General features: G+C 42.6%; 1 protein-coding gene across 4 annotated transcripts in view; it reads right to left on the reverse strand.

Annotated features, from left to right (window-relative positions):
- Positions 1-2940: 2940 nt before the first annotated feature.
- Positions 2941-16709, reverse strand: part of MMAA (metabolism of cobalamin associated A) — a 32067-nt gene continuing 18298 nt past the window's right edge. For 3 of the 4 annotated variants that reach the window (XM_068990108.1, XM_068990107.1, XM_068990109.1), the window contains exons 3-7: positions 16189-16311; positions 10315-10485; positions 6326-6411; positions 4247-4396; positions 2941-3231 (exon numbers count right to left, since the gene is read on the reverse strand). In XM_068990108.1, coding sequence (XP_068846209.1) covers positions 2944-3231; positions 4247-4396; positions 6326-6411; positions 10315-10485; positions 16189-16311 — 818 coding nt within the window. In that variant the 3' untranslated portion in view covers positions 2941-2943. The remainder of the gene's footprint in view (positions 3232-4246; positions 4397-6325; positions 6412-10314; positions 10486-16188; positions 16312-16709) is intronic. The other variant, XM_068990110.1, reaches the window with a different exon arrangement.

Raw genomic sequence — 16709 nt, forward strand, 5'->3', positions numbered from 1 at the left:
GAAACAAAGAGTGTCAACTGTAACACCTCCAACAGCACCTCCCAATTACTGTGGGCTTCCCAGGTGGCGCTAATGGTAAAGAACTCGCCTGCCAATGCAGGAGACTTCAGAGGCAAAGGTTCAGTCCCTGGATCACGAGGACCCCCTGGAGGAGGGCACGGTAACTCACTCCAGTAATCCTGCCCGAGAATCCGAGGAACAGAGGAGACTGGCGGCCACAGTCCACAGGATCAGACAGGACTGAAGCGATCTAGCATGTAGCACACGCTAATTACCGAGCAATTTAAATACACTCTCATTTTAATCATTCCAACAACTCTATAAAGTAGCTATGCATGTGTGTGCTCAGTCGTGTCTCTTTGTGACACCACAGACGGTAGCCCGCCAGACTCCTCTGTCCATGGGATTCTCCAGGCAAGAATACTGGAGTGGGTTGCCATCTCCTCCTCCAGGGGATCTTCCCAACCCAGGGATGGAAGCCACGTCCTGTGTCTCTTGTAATGGCAGGTGGATTCTTTACCACGGAGTCACCTAAGCCCGTAAAGTAGCTGTTCTTGCCCTGATTTTACAGATGAGGAGGTCAGTGCATATGGAGGAGTAATAACTTGCCTCCAATCATATAGCTGGTTAGTGACAGTGCTGAGACTTCACTCTGGGTATCTAAGTCAAAACCTGTGTTTTTGACCAGGTCAGGGGTCCAGCATGCTAAAATCAGAGGCGGGGAGGAATGATGGCATTTTTGAACTTAATAAAAGGGAACATGAATTATTTTTAAAGGCCACAAATATTTTACTGTATTATACAGTATATATATACTTTACTATATTATACAGCATCTAGTATAGCAAATAAAAAAATGTGAACCTTGGAAATTGGTCTCTATATCATGGCCAATTGTATAAAAACCACACAAGAAACACAAGGAAGGTTTTCTAATGCTTTTTATGGCTGTATATATAACATATAAAAGCAGTTCAAGCTGAGAAATAAATGCATAGAAAAATTTAGGCCTAACAAATGCCACCCTTTCTCTGCCTTGTTCGTAACAGTGTGTCTGTGGCCTAGCGCTGCTTCCATTGGGCCACAGATGACAGGGCTGCTATTCCCTGTAACCGCTTACTTACTAAGGGAAATTATTGAATTCCTTCTCTGGAAGATTCTAGAAAGTTTTTCATCTGCTAGGGTGGTCTGATAGTGGTCCTTTTTAAAGTTAGGTAAATTGACTGTGTTACCTTTTCAATTTTCTCCTAATCCTAAAATATCAGGTAGGTATGCCAATAACACTAACCTTAAAAAAAAAATGTAAAACAATGTTTGCTAAAATAGTAATAATGGAGAAATTTTATGATTAGAAATAATTTTACTTAAATGTACATAGTCATAACTATCATCAAATACTATAAAATATATTCAAAGAATTAACTAGAGCAGGTACTTTAAAGACTATCATAAAATATCATAAGATTATGATGTAATTAATAAGACCATGGGAAAAAACTGAACTTTTTATAAGGTCTGCACAGCTTCATGTACTGTAACTTTAACAGAATGATAATGTCAAGCAGACTTTGAGCATTTCCAGTGCACCATCACGACAGCAAAATTATTTTCCTGTTAGCTCATTTATCCTCACCAACCCTACGAAGTCACCATGTCAATTCCATTTCGTGTGTTAGTTGCTCAGTTGTGTCCGACTCTGCCACTTCATGGACTGCAGTACACTAGGCTCCCCTGTCCATGGAATTCTCTAGGGAAGAATTCTAAGCTGGGTAGCCATTCCCTTCTCCAGGGGATCTTCCCAACCCAGGCATCAAACCTGGATCTCCTGCACAGTAGGCAGATTCTTTACCATCTGAGTCACCACGTTCACCAGGGGAGAAACTAGGAAACTCAGAACGGTAGGCGTGTGTGTGTGTGGCTGATTCACTTTGCTGTACAGCAGAAACTAGCACGACCCTTTAAAGCAATTATATTCCAATAAAAATAACAATAAATGAAAAGAAAAGTAGGTCATTTGTCCAAACTGACATAGCTGGTAAGGAACTGATCTGGGTTTAAACTCACCACTCCCAATACCAGAACCCAAGGTCTTAATCACTGTGCCATGCTTCCTCCAGAGGACAAAACTGGTTCCTCATCATCAAGAATCAAGTACATTTTTAAGATGCTAATATGAAGTCAAACAGCCAAGGAGGAAGAGAAGCAGAAACTCTGATAACATTCAAACTGAATAACCCTTCAATCGTTTTGACCTCACTTGGGCCTTTTCACGATGTACTCTCAACTCCTGGGGATTACCGGACCCACATTATTTGCAGCTGATTTCTCCAGTTCCCTTGGGCTCTCCCGCCTACCGCGGGGGATCCTCAAGTCTAGACGAGCAGACTTCAAAGTTGTTCACATCCCTACACATTCCAACTGCTGTGCTACTCATGTACACGGCCACTTCAGAAATTCCTGGAACAGTCTGGTATGCTAAATGTCGTGATTTCCAGCTCTTAGAAACCCAGTGTATATTATTCTAGCTTCAAGGAAGACTTCAAATATGCAGTCACTCTGGCTTACATTTTCTCTGGAAACTCAGAGAACAGAGAACCAAAGAAAGCATTTTAAGGTACATCTTTCTGTCCTCAGCTGTCTCTGCTTGTGACTGCTGAGAGACACCATCTGCTTGTGACTGCTGAGAGGCCACCGTGTCAGGGTATAAGAACAGGAAGAAGTGGAGCTGAGGAACATACACCATGTACCTTGCAAATGCTGCTGACCGCCTGATCTTTGACATCTGCGTCTAATGCTCTTCCAACTTTCCAAGCACGGTTCACAAATAAGGAGGCCGAGGGGCACCACGAGAGAATTACTGGAAAGACAAGCACACGGGTGACTTTTAATATTAAAATACTTTATTAAAAGATATATTAAAATCACTGTGTAGGCTGCACTTCATTAGTGTCTGCTTTTAAAAGCTTTCAACAACAGGTCTGCTGCTAGTCCTGGGGACAGGGCCCCACTGAGAACCCTCTTTTCCAGAAGAGCAATCTGTTCCCGGACTGCAGGGTGGGTCCTGAAATGCTCTATGACGTTCTCCTGAATGAGGTTCCACATCCAGACCTTCTGCTGCTTCTGTCGCTTGGCGGCCAGCTCCCCACTGACAAGCATCATCTCCTGGAATTCTTTCATTTTATCCCACATTTCGGTGATCCCCTCTCCACTTCGGGCAGAAATACGAATTACCTGTTGAAAAGGGAAGAACCAGAATTATTGTATTCACAATGATAGAAAACCCTTTCGTGGGGACGCCGGCATTTGCCAATTAATATTTACAGTCTGTGGAAAGAGCTAAGTGACAAAAATGAGATCTTTTATCACTGTGTCAAAGTAAATACACTGAGAAATATGCTAAGATAACTTACTAAGATTACTAAGTGCAAAGCAGAAATCAGACACGGACTCTAGGTCAAATTTTTTGCTCAGAGGTTTATTTTGACCAAGGATTGCTTGCACGGTCTTTAAAGGTCACAGAGGTGAACTGTGGGAGGGTCACTGGGATGAGACGGGCAATGCTACGCAGGTTTCCTTGAGGCCTGAGTGCCATACAGTGAAACCGAGTTGAGAACACAGCACTGTTCCGTCAAACAGCATGATTTGGCAGGTGCTATGACCTGAGCATCAGACAAGGTGGCTCCAGACACAGCAAAAAAGACAGGATGCTGGGAGCCAACAGCAAGAGACATTACCATCGTCTCATTAGAGCGAAGACAGCTTATTCTTTAGTAACATGGTGTCCTTCTACAGATAAAGTGTATCCATCAATATCACTGCATCACTTACCACTGGATTTTTTTTTTCCTTACTAAAAACATCACCCAACAAATATAATGGGAAGGAAAGTTACCATATCAAAAGATCTCTCTCTTACTCAAACTCTAATATAGATAATTAAGTCATTAATTGCGCCATAATCTTAAGGGTGGATCTTTTCAGAATGGATTTGCCATCACTTCCAAACAGCTCCAGCCCAGCATTAAGCAATCTAATCTATCACCTCACATCCAGTTTTTGACATTTGGTGGTTGACGGGCTGTATTTAAAATCATAACTATGGGCTCTGGCTTTGTCATAAGTTTTAAAACTGTGATCTCATATTCAAGCAAAGACTGACTGTATGTCTAGCTTGGGACTTACATCCTCTCTTCTGATGCGCACAGTCTACTCGGGGAGAAAAATGCAGAACGGGACGCAAGCTAACCTTTGGTCTCCAGACTCCTGAACGCCTGCGCAGTAATTTCAGCGCGCTCACATACTCTGCTTGTATCCTTCGAGCTGGCACGATCAAGTCTCCGTCAGATTTGGTGATAGCCACCAGATCTGCCATCTCCACTATTCCTCTTTTGATGCCCTCGTGAGAAAAAGAGAGGAAAGTGACTTATCCCAAATATTTAATGCTAGAAAACATGGGACACCAGTTCACGCTAGGGTTTTGAAAGTCAAATACTGTAACTGTCTCTGCACCTTCTACTAGGAATCACAATTATTTGATGGAATTTACTCAAAAGCATCGCGTCTCAGGATTATGAAAGTCATTTGTACTATCTCTTTCAAACTTGGAGACTAACATGCTGGAATACATTCAGAATTAGAGTAAATGCATCATTCAGACACAATGTGATTGAGTGATAGGAGACAGTTCACACGGTCTCATGATGGATTCCACTTCTCCCAGAGCTCACCCTGCAGGAAGCAAAATCATCATCATTCAGGTGCTTCTAAAGAAAACACCCTGTCACTAACATATGCATTTCCAGAAACAAAGTCTTTGAAATTTCCCTTAAATAGATGCAGCTTTTTTTTTTCTATTTGCATCTGAGGAAAAAATAACCTGATGGCTAAAAATGTCTCAATCTCTTGATTTAAATTACCCTGTATGAAAACACTAGAAAAATCCTAAGGCCAAACCTTATGTGGAAAATGAATATTTTGCTATCTAAGATTAAAATCCCTTTTCAAGCATTTTAAAACATAACTTTCAATGATTAAATTCTACTAATGTTTCTAAACTGCAGCAACCAGAGTCTGATGTCACTAGTTTTTCAGAATTTTTCAACTGAAAGTGGGGTGTTGTATAATAAAGAATTTAGTGGAGGACAGAGGAGCCTGGTAGGCTACAGTCCACGGGATCACGAAGAGCAGGACGTGACTTAGCAACTGAACAGCAGCAGCAGCAACAGCTGGTCTTTGTCCAAGGTTCCTGGGAGGTAACCTCTAGAGCCTTGTCGTCTCCCGAGTGACAGGAGCGACTCCATTATTCACAGTGAGTGCCCATAAACCTGAGTTTATGCAAAGAGATCATTCGGAATGGGGGCTGACCGCACCAGAAAGTCACCCACATGATTAAGGGGCAGGGGCTTTGAGCCACGTGAGAGCAGCCTGATGGCCTTTGGGGGGTGGCGGCTGCAGATTGAGTTTCCTCACATGGATGGCAATTTGGTCAATCACACCTCCATAATAAAACCCCAACAAAAACGACCGGCACTGAAGCTCAGGAGAACTCCGTGGCTGGTGATACACACAAGTGTGCCAAGAGGTAAATGTGTCCTGAGGACACAGAACCTTTGAGGCTGTGACCCTTCCAGACCTGTCTCTCTGTGTCTCTTCATTTGGCTGGTCTTGATTTGTCTCCTTTATAATAAAACTCTTACTGGTGACACAGTGCTTTCCTGATCTGTGAATCCTTCCAGTGAACTACTGAACCCTAGGGGCAGTGTGAACCCCCACCTTTGCAGCCAGTCAGAGGCATGGGGGGGCCTGGGAACCCCAGGCTTGCTGCTGGAGTCTGGAGTGAAGCCAGTCTTGTGAAGGGTGGGGCCCCCACTCTGTGAAGGCTGTGCTAACTCAGGGAGTCAATTCCAGACATGCATTGCAGGCCAGAAGAGGAACTCTATTCTACAATACACAAACTATATTAGTGGGATCCCAGTTTAAAACCAAAGGCATCTCTCATGCAGAGTATTTCAACTGACTATAGCACAAACCACCATGGAACAGTCTCTTGGCTGGAGCTACTGCTAAATTGGCACACTCGCACATTACAGGTAGAAAGTCTGAGCTGTATGATTAGCTCAAGGTCATAAGTTCTACAACTCTAAGTCGGGAAAAAAAATATGCAGAGTTTGCCTGCCTTAGGTATTTTAGCCAATGTGAATGATATTTCTTCCCCTACACTAATATCAACTTAATTGACAAAAAATCACAACATCGGGAACTTGTACTTTCAGAGAGGTATACTTTGTATTTGGCAGGGGGTGCTGAAAAAAATCAAAATAATTACCTGTAATTCATCTCCTCCCGCTGGTGGCAGTAGTAAAATGAACATGTCAACCATGTCAGTGACAGCAAACTCCGACTGTCCCACACCTGAAATTTTAAGTCACAACTGTCTACTAAAACAGTCACAAAAATCTGACTTTCTCGACTACCCTGAGCACTGCTTCCATTCCAGTTCAGGAATCACTCAGCATCACACGCTCAACCTGATCCCACTTTAAACACTCTGAACAATGTATTAAAGGCCGCTGCCTCACCTGATGAGCAAAGCTGTCCTCCCCACCTCGCCCCCGTCCCCACTCCCACCGGCTCAGTCTCTGAACAGGGAACGTGGAGACCTGCGCTTCCTCCTCGCTAGCAGTGCTCCTTCTCGGCTTCCCTTCTGTGCGTGGACAGCCGGAGTGCTCGATTCTAAGCTTAGACCAGGCCTGTCGACAGGGCAGCTTTCTTGCCTCCTCACCCTTCTATCAGCTCTGCAAACCCCACCATGGATCAGCGCTACTGTCTGCGTCTCTCCCAGAGAAATCCCTCGACGGTGTGGATGGGCGCCGCCAGAGGGTCATGGGCTTCAACGCCAGCGCCTTCTTCCTCGCGGTCCAGGAAAAGCGATGGCCCTCAATGCAGCTTCCTTCCTGTTTCCCAAACTGCAGTGCCCCCCGACGGGGCCACGTGCACTCACTGCTCTGATTCTCGGTGGAAGGCCCTCTAGCCCCTCTGTTACTCAACTCTAATTCTCCCTTTAAAACTGAGTTCCTCTGTCACCTCGTCTCCAAAGTCTTCCCCGATCCCCTAAACATGAGCGAGGCTGTGTCACAAACACTGATCACACAGTAATACAACAGACTGTCTCTCCATAGGAATGTGAGGTTCTCAGTTTTTCCTTTTCAGTATATTCACTGGGTACAACTATGTCCTAGGGATATAAAGATAAAACATGATGTGCCCAAGTACATTAGCTTTCTTAATGAAAACATATTGTAGACATATGACTGCCTTAAGAAAATGGGGTGTTATGTTTTTTGTTTGGTTGTTTGGGTGTTTTTTTTGGCCATGCCACAAGGCTTGTGGGATCTTAGTTCCCTGACCAGCAACTGAAACAGGGCGATGGACGTGAAGGCGCTGAGTCCTAACCACTGGACCACCATGGAATTCCCAAATTGGGTGTAAAGTAGTGTTTCCACAGGTCATCCTAATGCTGACAGTTCTCCTCTGGGCACTGAAAACATACCACCTCGTGTCATTACTACACAGATATAAGGCTTATCCTTTGCCAGACTGGATGAATCACAAGCAGGAATCAAGGTTGCCGGGAGAAATATCAACAACTTCAGATATGCAGATGATACCATTCTAGTGGCAGAAAGTGAAGACGAACTGAAGAGCCTCTTAATGAGGGTGAAAGCAGAAAGTGAAAAAGTTGGCTTGAAACTCAACAATCAAAAGACTAAGACCACGGAATCCAGTCCCATCACTTCAGGTAAATGGGGGAAAAAGTGGAAGCAGTGACAGATTTTCTTTTCTTGGGCTCCAAAATCACTGCGGATGGTGACTGCAGCCATGAAATTAAAAGACACTTGGTCCTTGAAAGGAAAGCTGTGACAAACCTAGACAGTGTATTAAAAAGCAGAGACATCACTTTGCCAACAAAGGTCCATATAGTCAAAGCTACAGTTTTTCCAGTAGTCATGTATGGATGCTGGGAGTTGGACCATCCAGAAGGCTGAGCACCGAAGAATTGTGGTGCTGGAGAAGACTCTTGAAGAGTCCCTTGGACTACAAGGAGATCAAACCAATTAATCCTAAAGGACATCAACCATGAATATTCATTGGAAGGACTGATGCTGAAGCTGAATCTCTAATACTTTAGCTACCTGACGCGAAGAGCCGACTCATTGGAAAAGACCCTGATGCCGGGAAAGACTGAAGGTGGCACAGGATGAGATGGTTAGATAGCACCACTGACTCAATGGACATGAGTTTGAGCAAAGTATGGGAGACAGTGGAAGACAGAGGAGTCTGGCAGGCTGAAGTCTATGGGGTTGCAAAGCGCTGGACACAACTTAGTCACTGAACAATAACGACAAAGGATTATAGCCTACATACTCGTATCTCCTACAGAGTCTGCAATAGCTTATATTTAATTATCTCTTTAGTAAGTATCTGTTGAACGAACAAAATGAAATTAGTTGTCACTCATCTCTATAGAACGTCCATTATAACAGTACTTTATTGCCGGGGGCCAGCATGACGAACTCCGCCCATGGCAAAGGTCATGAGGAAGGAGGCTTGGCATTCGCAAAGGCGGGATCGAGCCTCAGGAAACCCCCTGTTCCCGAGCATCTACCCCCAAAACCAGAGTCTACCTACTTTACTGTTTTGTGCTCTCGCCTACACCTCTAACTTTATGGGGGCTGCTCCCCACCGGTTCTCTCAGAGAAGGAGTAAACGTGCAGCTCCAAGTCAATACAAATTCCTGGGCGTGACAAGAGTGTTCCAGCTTACGGACTCCTCTGAAGGTTATCTAGCCCGCCTGTATAGGTTTGTCCGGCCACATGTGATTGTTTACAGCCTCCCAACCTGAGAGGCACGAGATGTTTTAGACTTATTAAAGGCAAATTCCTTTGGTAAGTTGGAAATTGTCAGTATAGTGGGTTGGTTAGGAATTATATTGGTGAAGGGTTTTTTCATTTGTTGTGCCAATAATTGCTGCTAATTCCCTGCCCTGGGTGTGACAAGGGTGTCTCAGGTCAAACCTCTCTGCTGGCAAACTAGCTTGTGTGACAGGATTATCCTGTTTACTACCTCTCACCCATAAACAGCACAGAGAGTTTTGGACTATTTTGAGAGTCTTAATTAGCATAGGGCTTTTCTCATTGTTGAGTCAATGATTGCTGCCAGGCCTCCATATCCTTAGGCACCTGGGAATATATTAATCAATGTATTTGGCATATAGAAAAGGAAATATAGTAGTTTTTAAGGTTAACAATACTAGACTTTTTGAGTCAACGAATTTTCTCTTTTGTAATAGATTACTGTACTTTGTTATAAATCACTGTGTCCTTGCTATGTAAAAATGTAACTTTATCACTATCTTAAGACTAAATAGATCTTAAGGGGAGCACTGGTGAAAGGATTTTCATTTGTTGGGCTGATGTTTGCTGCTAAATCTCCATGTTCCCTGCCCTTATAATGAATATAACTAGCATATAGGAGAAATAAATATTAACCTTTAAGCATATAGGAGAAATAGGTATTAACCTTTAAGATTAATCATGTTAACCTTGGGTTAAATAAATTCCTTTCTTGATTGTAACTCACTACACCCTCACCCTATAGGAATGCAACTTTATTTGGAGGGAGGTGCCTGGTTTAAGAAAAAACACCCTTGGAAAAAATAAGTTTTTTGGTTATCAGAAAGAAAGGGTCATAAAATGTCAGCAGGTCTCATGGCCAGAAGATGATGTAAAACCCCTAAGACCTTTTTTTTAATACATTTATGGGAAGCACCTGATTTTGATAAAGGTCAGGACTGCTGACCCCCATGTGACTCTGTATTCATTCCTATGTGTAACAAAAGGTATATAAGCAAATCCAAAATAAAGAAATGGGATCAGTTTCCGGAAAGACTGATTCCCCCATGTCGCTTCTTTCTTGCTCTCTGTTTTTCTGGCCGAATTCCCATCTGGTGCATCGGTACCCACCAAGCCTACTAATTTTGCCTGGGCTTCTAAAATCGGACTGGGGTGGACCTCAGTGCCTCCTCTCCTTCAGGAGAACGGGAAGACGCCTGCAGCCTACGTAGGTGGTGATTGGTATTCCATGTAAACCAAGTTATTCAGCCTCTTTTTCTCTGCTAATTTTCTAATCCCTCTCTCTCTGTAATTAAATAAGTTATTTCCAAGGATGCCAACTCCGTCCCCACCTTCGAATCACCCTGGATCCACCGGGGCTGGACCCCTGGCACTTTATTGTTATGAAATAGAAAACACTCACCCACAGTTTCAACAAGAATGACGTCATATCCGCCTCCTTCACACAGAAGAATAGCTTCATTTGTGGTCCTCGTTACACCTCCTAAAGTGCCTCTAGTAGGAGACGGCCTGATGTATGCATTCATATCTCTAGATAACTCAGTCATTCGGGTTTTGTCACCTAAGAGTGATCCTGAAACACACAGTTACATTTTACAATCACAGAATACCTATAAGGGCCAGTGATCAATCAGCCAATTCTTAGGGGAAATGCTTTAGGACATTTCTCCCAAAATCTCAAACTATATCTCATACTATTAAACTTTCTTCCAACACAGTGTATTGTAATGATACCAAATCAACCTGTTTAACATTTCCAGCCCCTCAAATGGCTCACTGACTAGTGGTTCAAATCTAGATTCTTCAGCCCTGCACTGGAGGCCCTGAGATTGCCACCTAATTGCTTGTCCAATTCAGCTTCTACTAATCCCCAAACCAAGCTTCCATTTCAGCTGGCGTGGTTTCTTTACTGTCATCTTAACATGTTTATCAGTATCTAGAGATATGTGCACTTGTCACACCTGGGGGGTTGGGTGTCCTGGTATCTGGCAGGAAGAGACCAAGGATACTGCCGAACATCCTTCAGTGTGCAGGACAACTGCCCACAACATAGAATGTCCTTAACAACTGCCCACAACATAGAGGGCCATTTAAAGAGAAACTGCTTTAATCTGTGTTCGTTGTCTGTAGGCTCATTTCTTACATATTCTGTACACCTAATGCTTGTTCATGGTAGGCAATTAATGCAATACCTATTGAACAGAACTGGTGCTGTTTCAGGGCTTACTTGCAGTTATTTTGGCAAACACCAGTACCTGCAAATTCTAATAGACTGAGAGCTCTAGAACTAGTGAGATTACCTTGTATCTTCTTTTTGTTAGTACATAGTAACATTTCCCGAGTTTGATCCCTGGGTCAGGAAGATCCCCTGGAGAAGCTAATGGCAACCAACTCTAGTATCCTTGCCTGGAGAATTCCATGGACAGAGGAGCCTGGCGGGCTACCGTCCATAGGGTCGAAAAGAGTCAGACACAACTGAACAACTAAGCACATAATAACATCTGAAGGGGGTGGGTGCTGTGCTAACCTAAATTTTAATTTCAGCTTAAGAGGTGACTTTTCCAAGGCTGATGCTAAACACTGAGGCGGTCCTTAAAGAGATGATCATTTCTCTGATGAGTCCAATTTCAAATTCTCATAGGTTCTAATTCTAGAACATATACCTATGACAGAACTCAACTACCATATTTACTGCACATAAAATGTTCTAAAGTAATTTTCTGGGTGAAATCATCTCTGTGTAAGTCAACAATCTGCCAAAGCTATACTTTAAATTATTATCCTATTATTCCCTACACACCAAACTAAACATTTATGGAATTACTGTCCCATATAGCTGTCTGTCAGTAAATCCAAAACTGTTGACTGCAGGCCCTTAGGGAGGTCTCCAAATTTCCACTGCAGGGGGCCTGTGATTTCAAAATACAATAAGGATTGACAATAGGCTTCTCAAACTTCAGTTCAGTTCAGTCGCTCAGTCGTGTCCGACTCTTTGTGACCCCATGAATCGCAGCACGCCAGGCCTCCCTGTCCATCACCAACTCCCGGAGTTCACTCAGACTCACGTCCATCGACTCAGTGATGCCATCCAGCCATCTCATCCTCGGTCGTCCCCTTCTGCTCCTGCCCCTTGTCCCTCCCAGCATCAAAGTCTTTTCCAATGAGTCAACTCTTTGCATGAGGTGGACTGGAGTTTCAGCTTTAGCATCATTCCTTCCAAAGAAATCCCAGGGTTGATCTCCTTCAGAATGGACTGATAGGATCTCCTTGCAGTCCAAGGGACTCTCAAGAGTCTTCTCCAACACCACAGGTCAAAAGCATCAATTCTTCAGCGCTCAGCCTTCTTCACAGTCCAACTCTCACATCCATACATAACCACGGGAAAAACCATAGCCTTGATTAGACAGACCTTAGTAGGCAAAGTAATGTCTCTGCTTTTGAATATACTATCTAGGTTGGTCATAACTTTTCTTCCAAGGAGTAAGCATCTTTTAATTTCATGGCTGCAGTCACCATCTGCAGTGATTTTGGAGCCCCCAGAAATAAAGTCTGACACTGTTTCCACGGTTTCCCCATCTATTTCCCATGAAGTGATGGGACCACATGCCATGATCTTCATTTTCTGAATGTTGAGCCAACTTTTTCACTCCCCTCTTTCACTTTCATCAAGAGGCTTTTTAGCTCCTCTTCACTTTCTGCCACAAGGGTGGTGTCATCTGCATATCTGAAGTGATTGATATTTCTCCTGGCAATCTTGATTCCACCCTGTTTCTTCCAGTCCAGCGTTTCTCATTATGTACTCTGTATAGAAGTTAAATAAGCAGGTTGACAGTATACAGCCTTGACATACTCCTTTTCCTATTTGGAACCAGTCTGTTGTTCCATGTCCAGTTCTAACTGTTGCTTCCTGACCTGCATACAGATTTCTCAAGAGGCAGGTCAGGTGGTCTGGTATTCCTATCTCTTTCAGAATTTTCCAGTTTATTGTGATCCACACAGTCAAAGGCTTTGGCATAGTCAATAAAGCAGAAATAGTTGCTTTTCTGGAACTCTCTTGCTTTTTCCATGATCCAGCAGATGTTGGCAATTTGATCTCTGGTTCCTCTGCCTTTTCTAAAACCAGCTTGAACATCTGGAAGTTCATGGTTCACGTATTGCTGAAGCCCGGCTTGGAGAATTTTGAGCATTACTTTACTAGCATGTGAGATGAGTGCAACTGTGCAGTAGTTTGAGCATTCTTTGGCATTGCCTTTCTTTGGGATTGGAATGAAAACCGATCTTTTCCAGTCCTGTGGCCACTGCTGAGTTTTCCAAATTTGCTGGCATATTGAGTGCAGCACTTTCACAGCATCATCTTTCAGGATTTGAAACAGCTCCACTGGAATTCCATCACCTCCACCTGCTTTGTTCGTAGTGATGCTAAGGCCCTCTTGATTTCATATTCCAGGATGTCTGGCTCTAGATTAGTGATCACACCATCATGATTATCCAGGTCATGAAGATCTTTTTTGTACAGTTCTTCTGTGTATTCCTGCCACCTCTTCTTAATATCTTCTGCTTCTGTTAGGTCCAGACCATTTCTGTCCTTTATCGAGCCCATCTTTGCATGAAATGTTCCCTTGGTATCTCTAATTTTCTTGAAGAGATCTCTAGTCTTTCACATTCTGTTCTTTTCCTCTATTTCTTTGCATTGATCGCTGAAGGCGGCTTTCTTATCTCTCCTGGCTATTCTTTGGAACTCTGCATTCAGATGCTTTTATCTTTCCTTTTCTCCTTTGCTTTTTGCCTCTCTTCTTTTCACGGCTATTTGTAAGGCCTCCCCAGACAGCCATTTTGCTTTTTTACATTTCTTTTCCATGGGATGGTCTCGATCCCTGTCTCCGGTACAATGTCACAAACCTCATTCCACAGTTCATCAGGCACTCTATCAGATCTAGGCCCTTAAATCTATTTCTCACTTTCACTGTATAATCATAAGGGATTTGATTTAGGTCATCCCTGAATGGTCTAGCGGTTTTCCCTACTTTCTTCAATTTAAGTCTGAATTTGGTAATAAGGAGTTCATGATCTGAGCCACAATCAGCTCCTGGTCTTGTTTTTGCTGACTGTATAGAACTTCTCCATATTGGCTGCATAGAATATAATCAGGCTGATTTCGGTGTTGACCATGTGGTGATGTCCATATGTAGAGTCTTCTCTTGTGTTGTTGGAAGAGGGTGTTTGCCATGACCAGTGCATTTTCTTGGCAAAACTCTATTAGTCTTTACCCTGCTTCATTCTGCATTCCAAGGCCAAATTTGCCCGTTACTCCAGGTGTTTCTTGACTTCCTACTTTTGCATTCCAGTCCCTTATAATGAAAAGGACATCTTTTTTAGGTGTTAGTTCTAAAAGGTCTTGTAGGTCTTCATAGAACCGTTCAACTTCAGCTTCTTCAGCGTTACTGGTTGGGGCATAGACTTGGATTACCGTGATACTGAATGGTTTGCCTTGCAGACGAACAGAGATCATTCAATGGAATGCTATTTTCAAATGTTTATGTACTGTTGCGATGATAAGGTAAGACTGGCGTGTCCTGTTTATCTTTATGTAGTTTTTTCTTTCAAAGTCTATGTATTTTCACCTGAAAAGGTGATCATTTTTGGTTTGAGAAAAGTCAAAAACCACACGGCTATGCGGCTTTAATTAGACTACCTTTTTTAAAAAGACATTTATTTTAAATTTTTTATTTACTTTTTTGGCCACACTACGCAGCATTTGAGATCTTAGCTCCCCAACCAGGGATTGAACCTGTGCCCCTGGAAATTAAAGTGCAGAGTCTTCACCACTGGACCACTAGGGAAGTCCCAGTCAGATTATCTTATGTCACCATTTCTGCTACTTCCATCTCAAGCTACTGTTTTCTTTTGCTATTCCAAGTATGATAGAATATTTATGAAGGTGAGGAGAAAAGCCTTTGCACCTATATGGAAATAAAGACCACTGTAAATAAATTCTTTATACCTTATTAGTACTTTACACCTGCTAGTACTTACCTTTAACAAAGTTCTTAGACTATAAAAAAAGATAATGCACTGACATGGATTTAATCTTGAACTTTGCAAGTATAAATTTTATTTTATGGTTAACCTTTTCATTATAGTGAATCAAAAACTGTGAATGTTATCAGCCAAATTTCTCAATGGGTGGTAATAGGAATTGCTATCCACCTGTCTGCTGATCTAAAGCCCCTAAAATATGATGATATCTTTATTTTTTTAGCATTAAACCCACAGGATATAAAACAACCTTTCCACAAAGCATGCTGATTTTCCCCCTTCACAACACGCATTACCCTGTAATGGCCTGTGTGCACCTATTTTCCTCACAAGATATAAAGTTCCACAAGGCCAAGAGGACTGTGTCTTATTCACCATTAAATAACACAGCATGTTCTTTGCACAGGATCTCGCTGTATGTGCTAAAATACTTGTTAAATGAGTAACTGCATGTGAGATGCTTAAATCATAAAGAGAAGGGAAGAAAAAGCTTTCTTGAGTATTTATATAGCATGCTTTATGTTTCCCTTAAATGACCCTTTTGGGAACTAAGTTTATCCACTTTACCTCTGATGAGCTGCAAATTAAGCTTTGAGTGACTGCATGACCTCAAATCAGTAAGTAATTGCACAGCACCATGTGCAGCATACTGGGCTAAGTGCCGTGGGGAACCGCAGTATATCACAAGGTCCTTCTAAGAGCTTTCTGTGTAACTGAACAAGTAGTAGAAACAGGTGACAGGTTAGATAGGGCATGAAGATTTTTTTTCTTTAAGCTTAAAAGAAGTTACAACAATATGAGGAAATGAGTGAGTGAGACGTCATTTTCTGTACTTCGCAGGGGTTGATGCAGGCAGGAAAGCCAACAGGAGGGAAAAGGGGCTGAGCCCCAGGTGTGACAGAGAAAGCACTGACATTTGCTTTTGATTATCTTCAACTTCTGGCACTTGTTCTCCTAGTTCTCTAAGCACCCAGCTTACTCCTGGGGGACCTGGAAGCCAACTTCCTCTGGAAAACCCAACGACCCAAACCATTTCCCTCAGTCTCCACCTTGCCCCCTGAACTCTCTACTTCACTGATACCAAACTCAAATCTGGTTCAATTTGCCTCTAAACTGTAACAGAGAGCTGGCCCCAGGAGCCCCTGCTCTGCAATTTACAAACAAACCAGTGATACCACCACTAGTACAAGAAGGGCCCACACCACTCCTGTGCAGTTTATAAAGAACCTGTGATACTCACCACCACTAGTACAAGAAGAAGGGTCCACAGCCAGCACAGATAATTTGTGTCCTCTCTCAGTGAGCATTTTTCCAAAATATTCTATAAAGGTTGATTTTCCAGCACCAGGAGGCCCAGACAATCCTACAGTGGAGAGTTTGTAATTTAATGAAATAAATGAAATCAGCACAATAAGTTTTATTAGACTAAAATCTTAGGCTTCCATTTCTCCTAATTTATTAAAACCACCATTAACTCAGTTTAACATTTCCTAAAGCAGTAAATGAAAATCTACCTATTTATCTACTCCCTGAATTAACAGGGATACACACAGGAAATGATTCTGAGTTCCATACATTCACCAGATTCACTTGTAAAAATTACTAAATGTGATTTTCTTTTTTACTATAATGTAGATCTTTGGGGGCTGATTTCGTTTCCTATGTTATTACTGTGCTCAATTTCTACAGTATCTGCCCACCTCTCACCATGATCACCAATTATTCCACCCACCCCAATGCCATGTTCCCATTTGAAAAACA

This window comes from Capricornis sumatraensis, chromosome 17 (genome assembly GCF_032405125.1).
Source record: "Capricornis sumatraensis isolate serow.1 chromosome 17, serow.2, whole genome shotgun sequence".
NCBI lineage: Eukaryota > Metazoa > Chordata > Mammalia > Artiodactyla > Bovidae > Capricornis > Capricornis sumatraensis.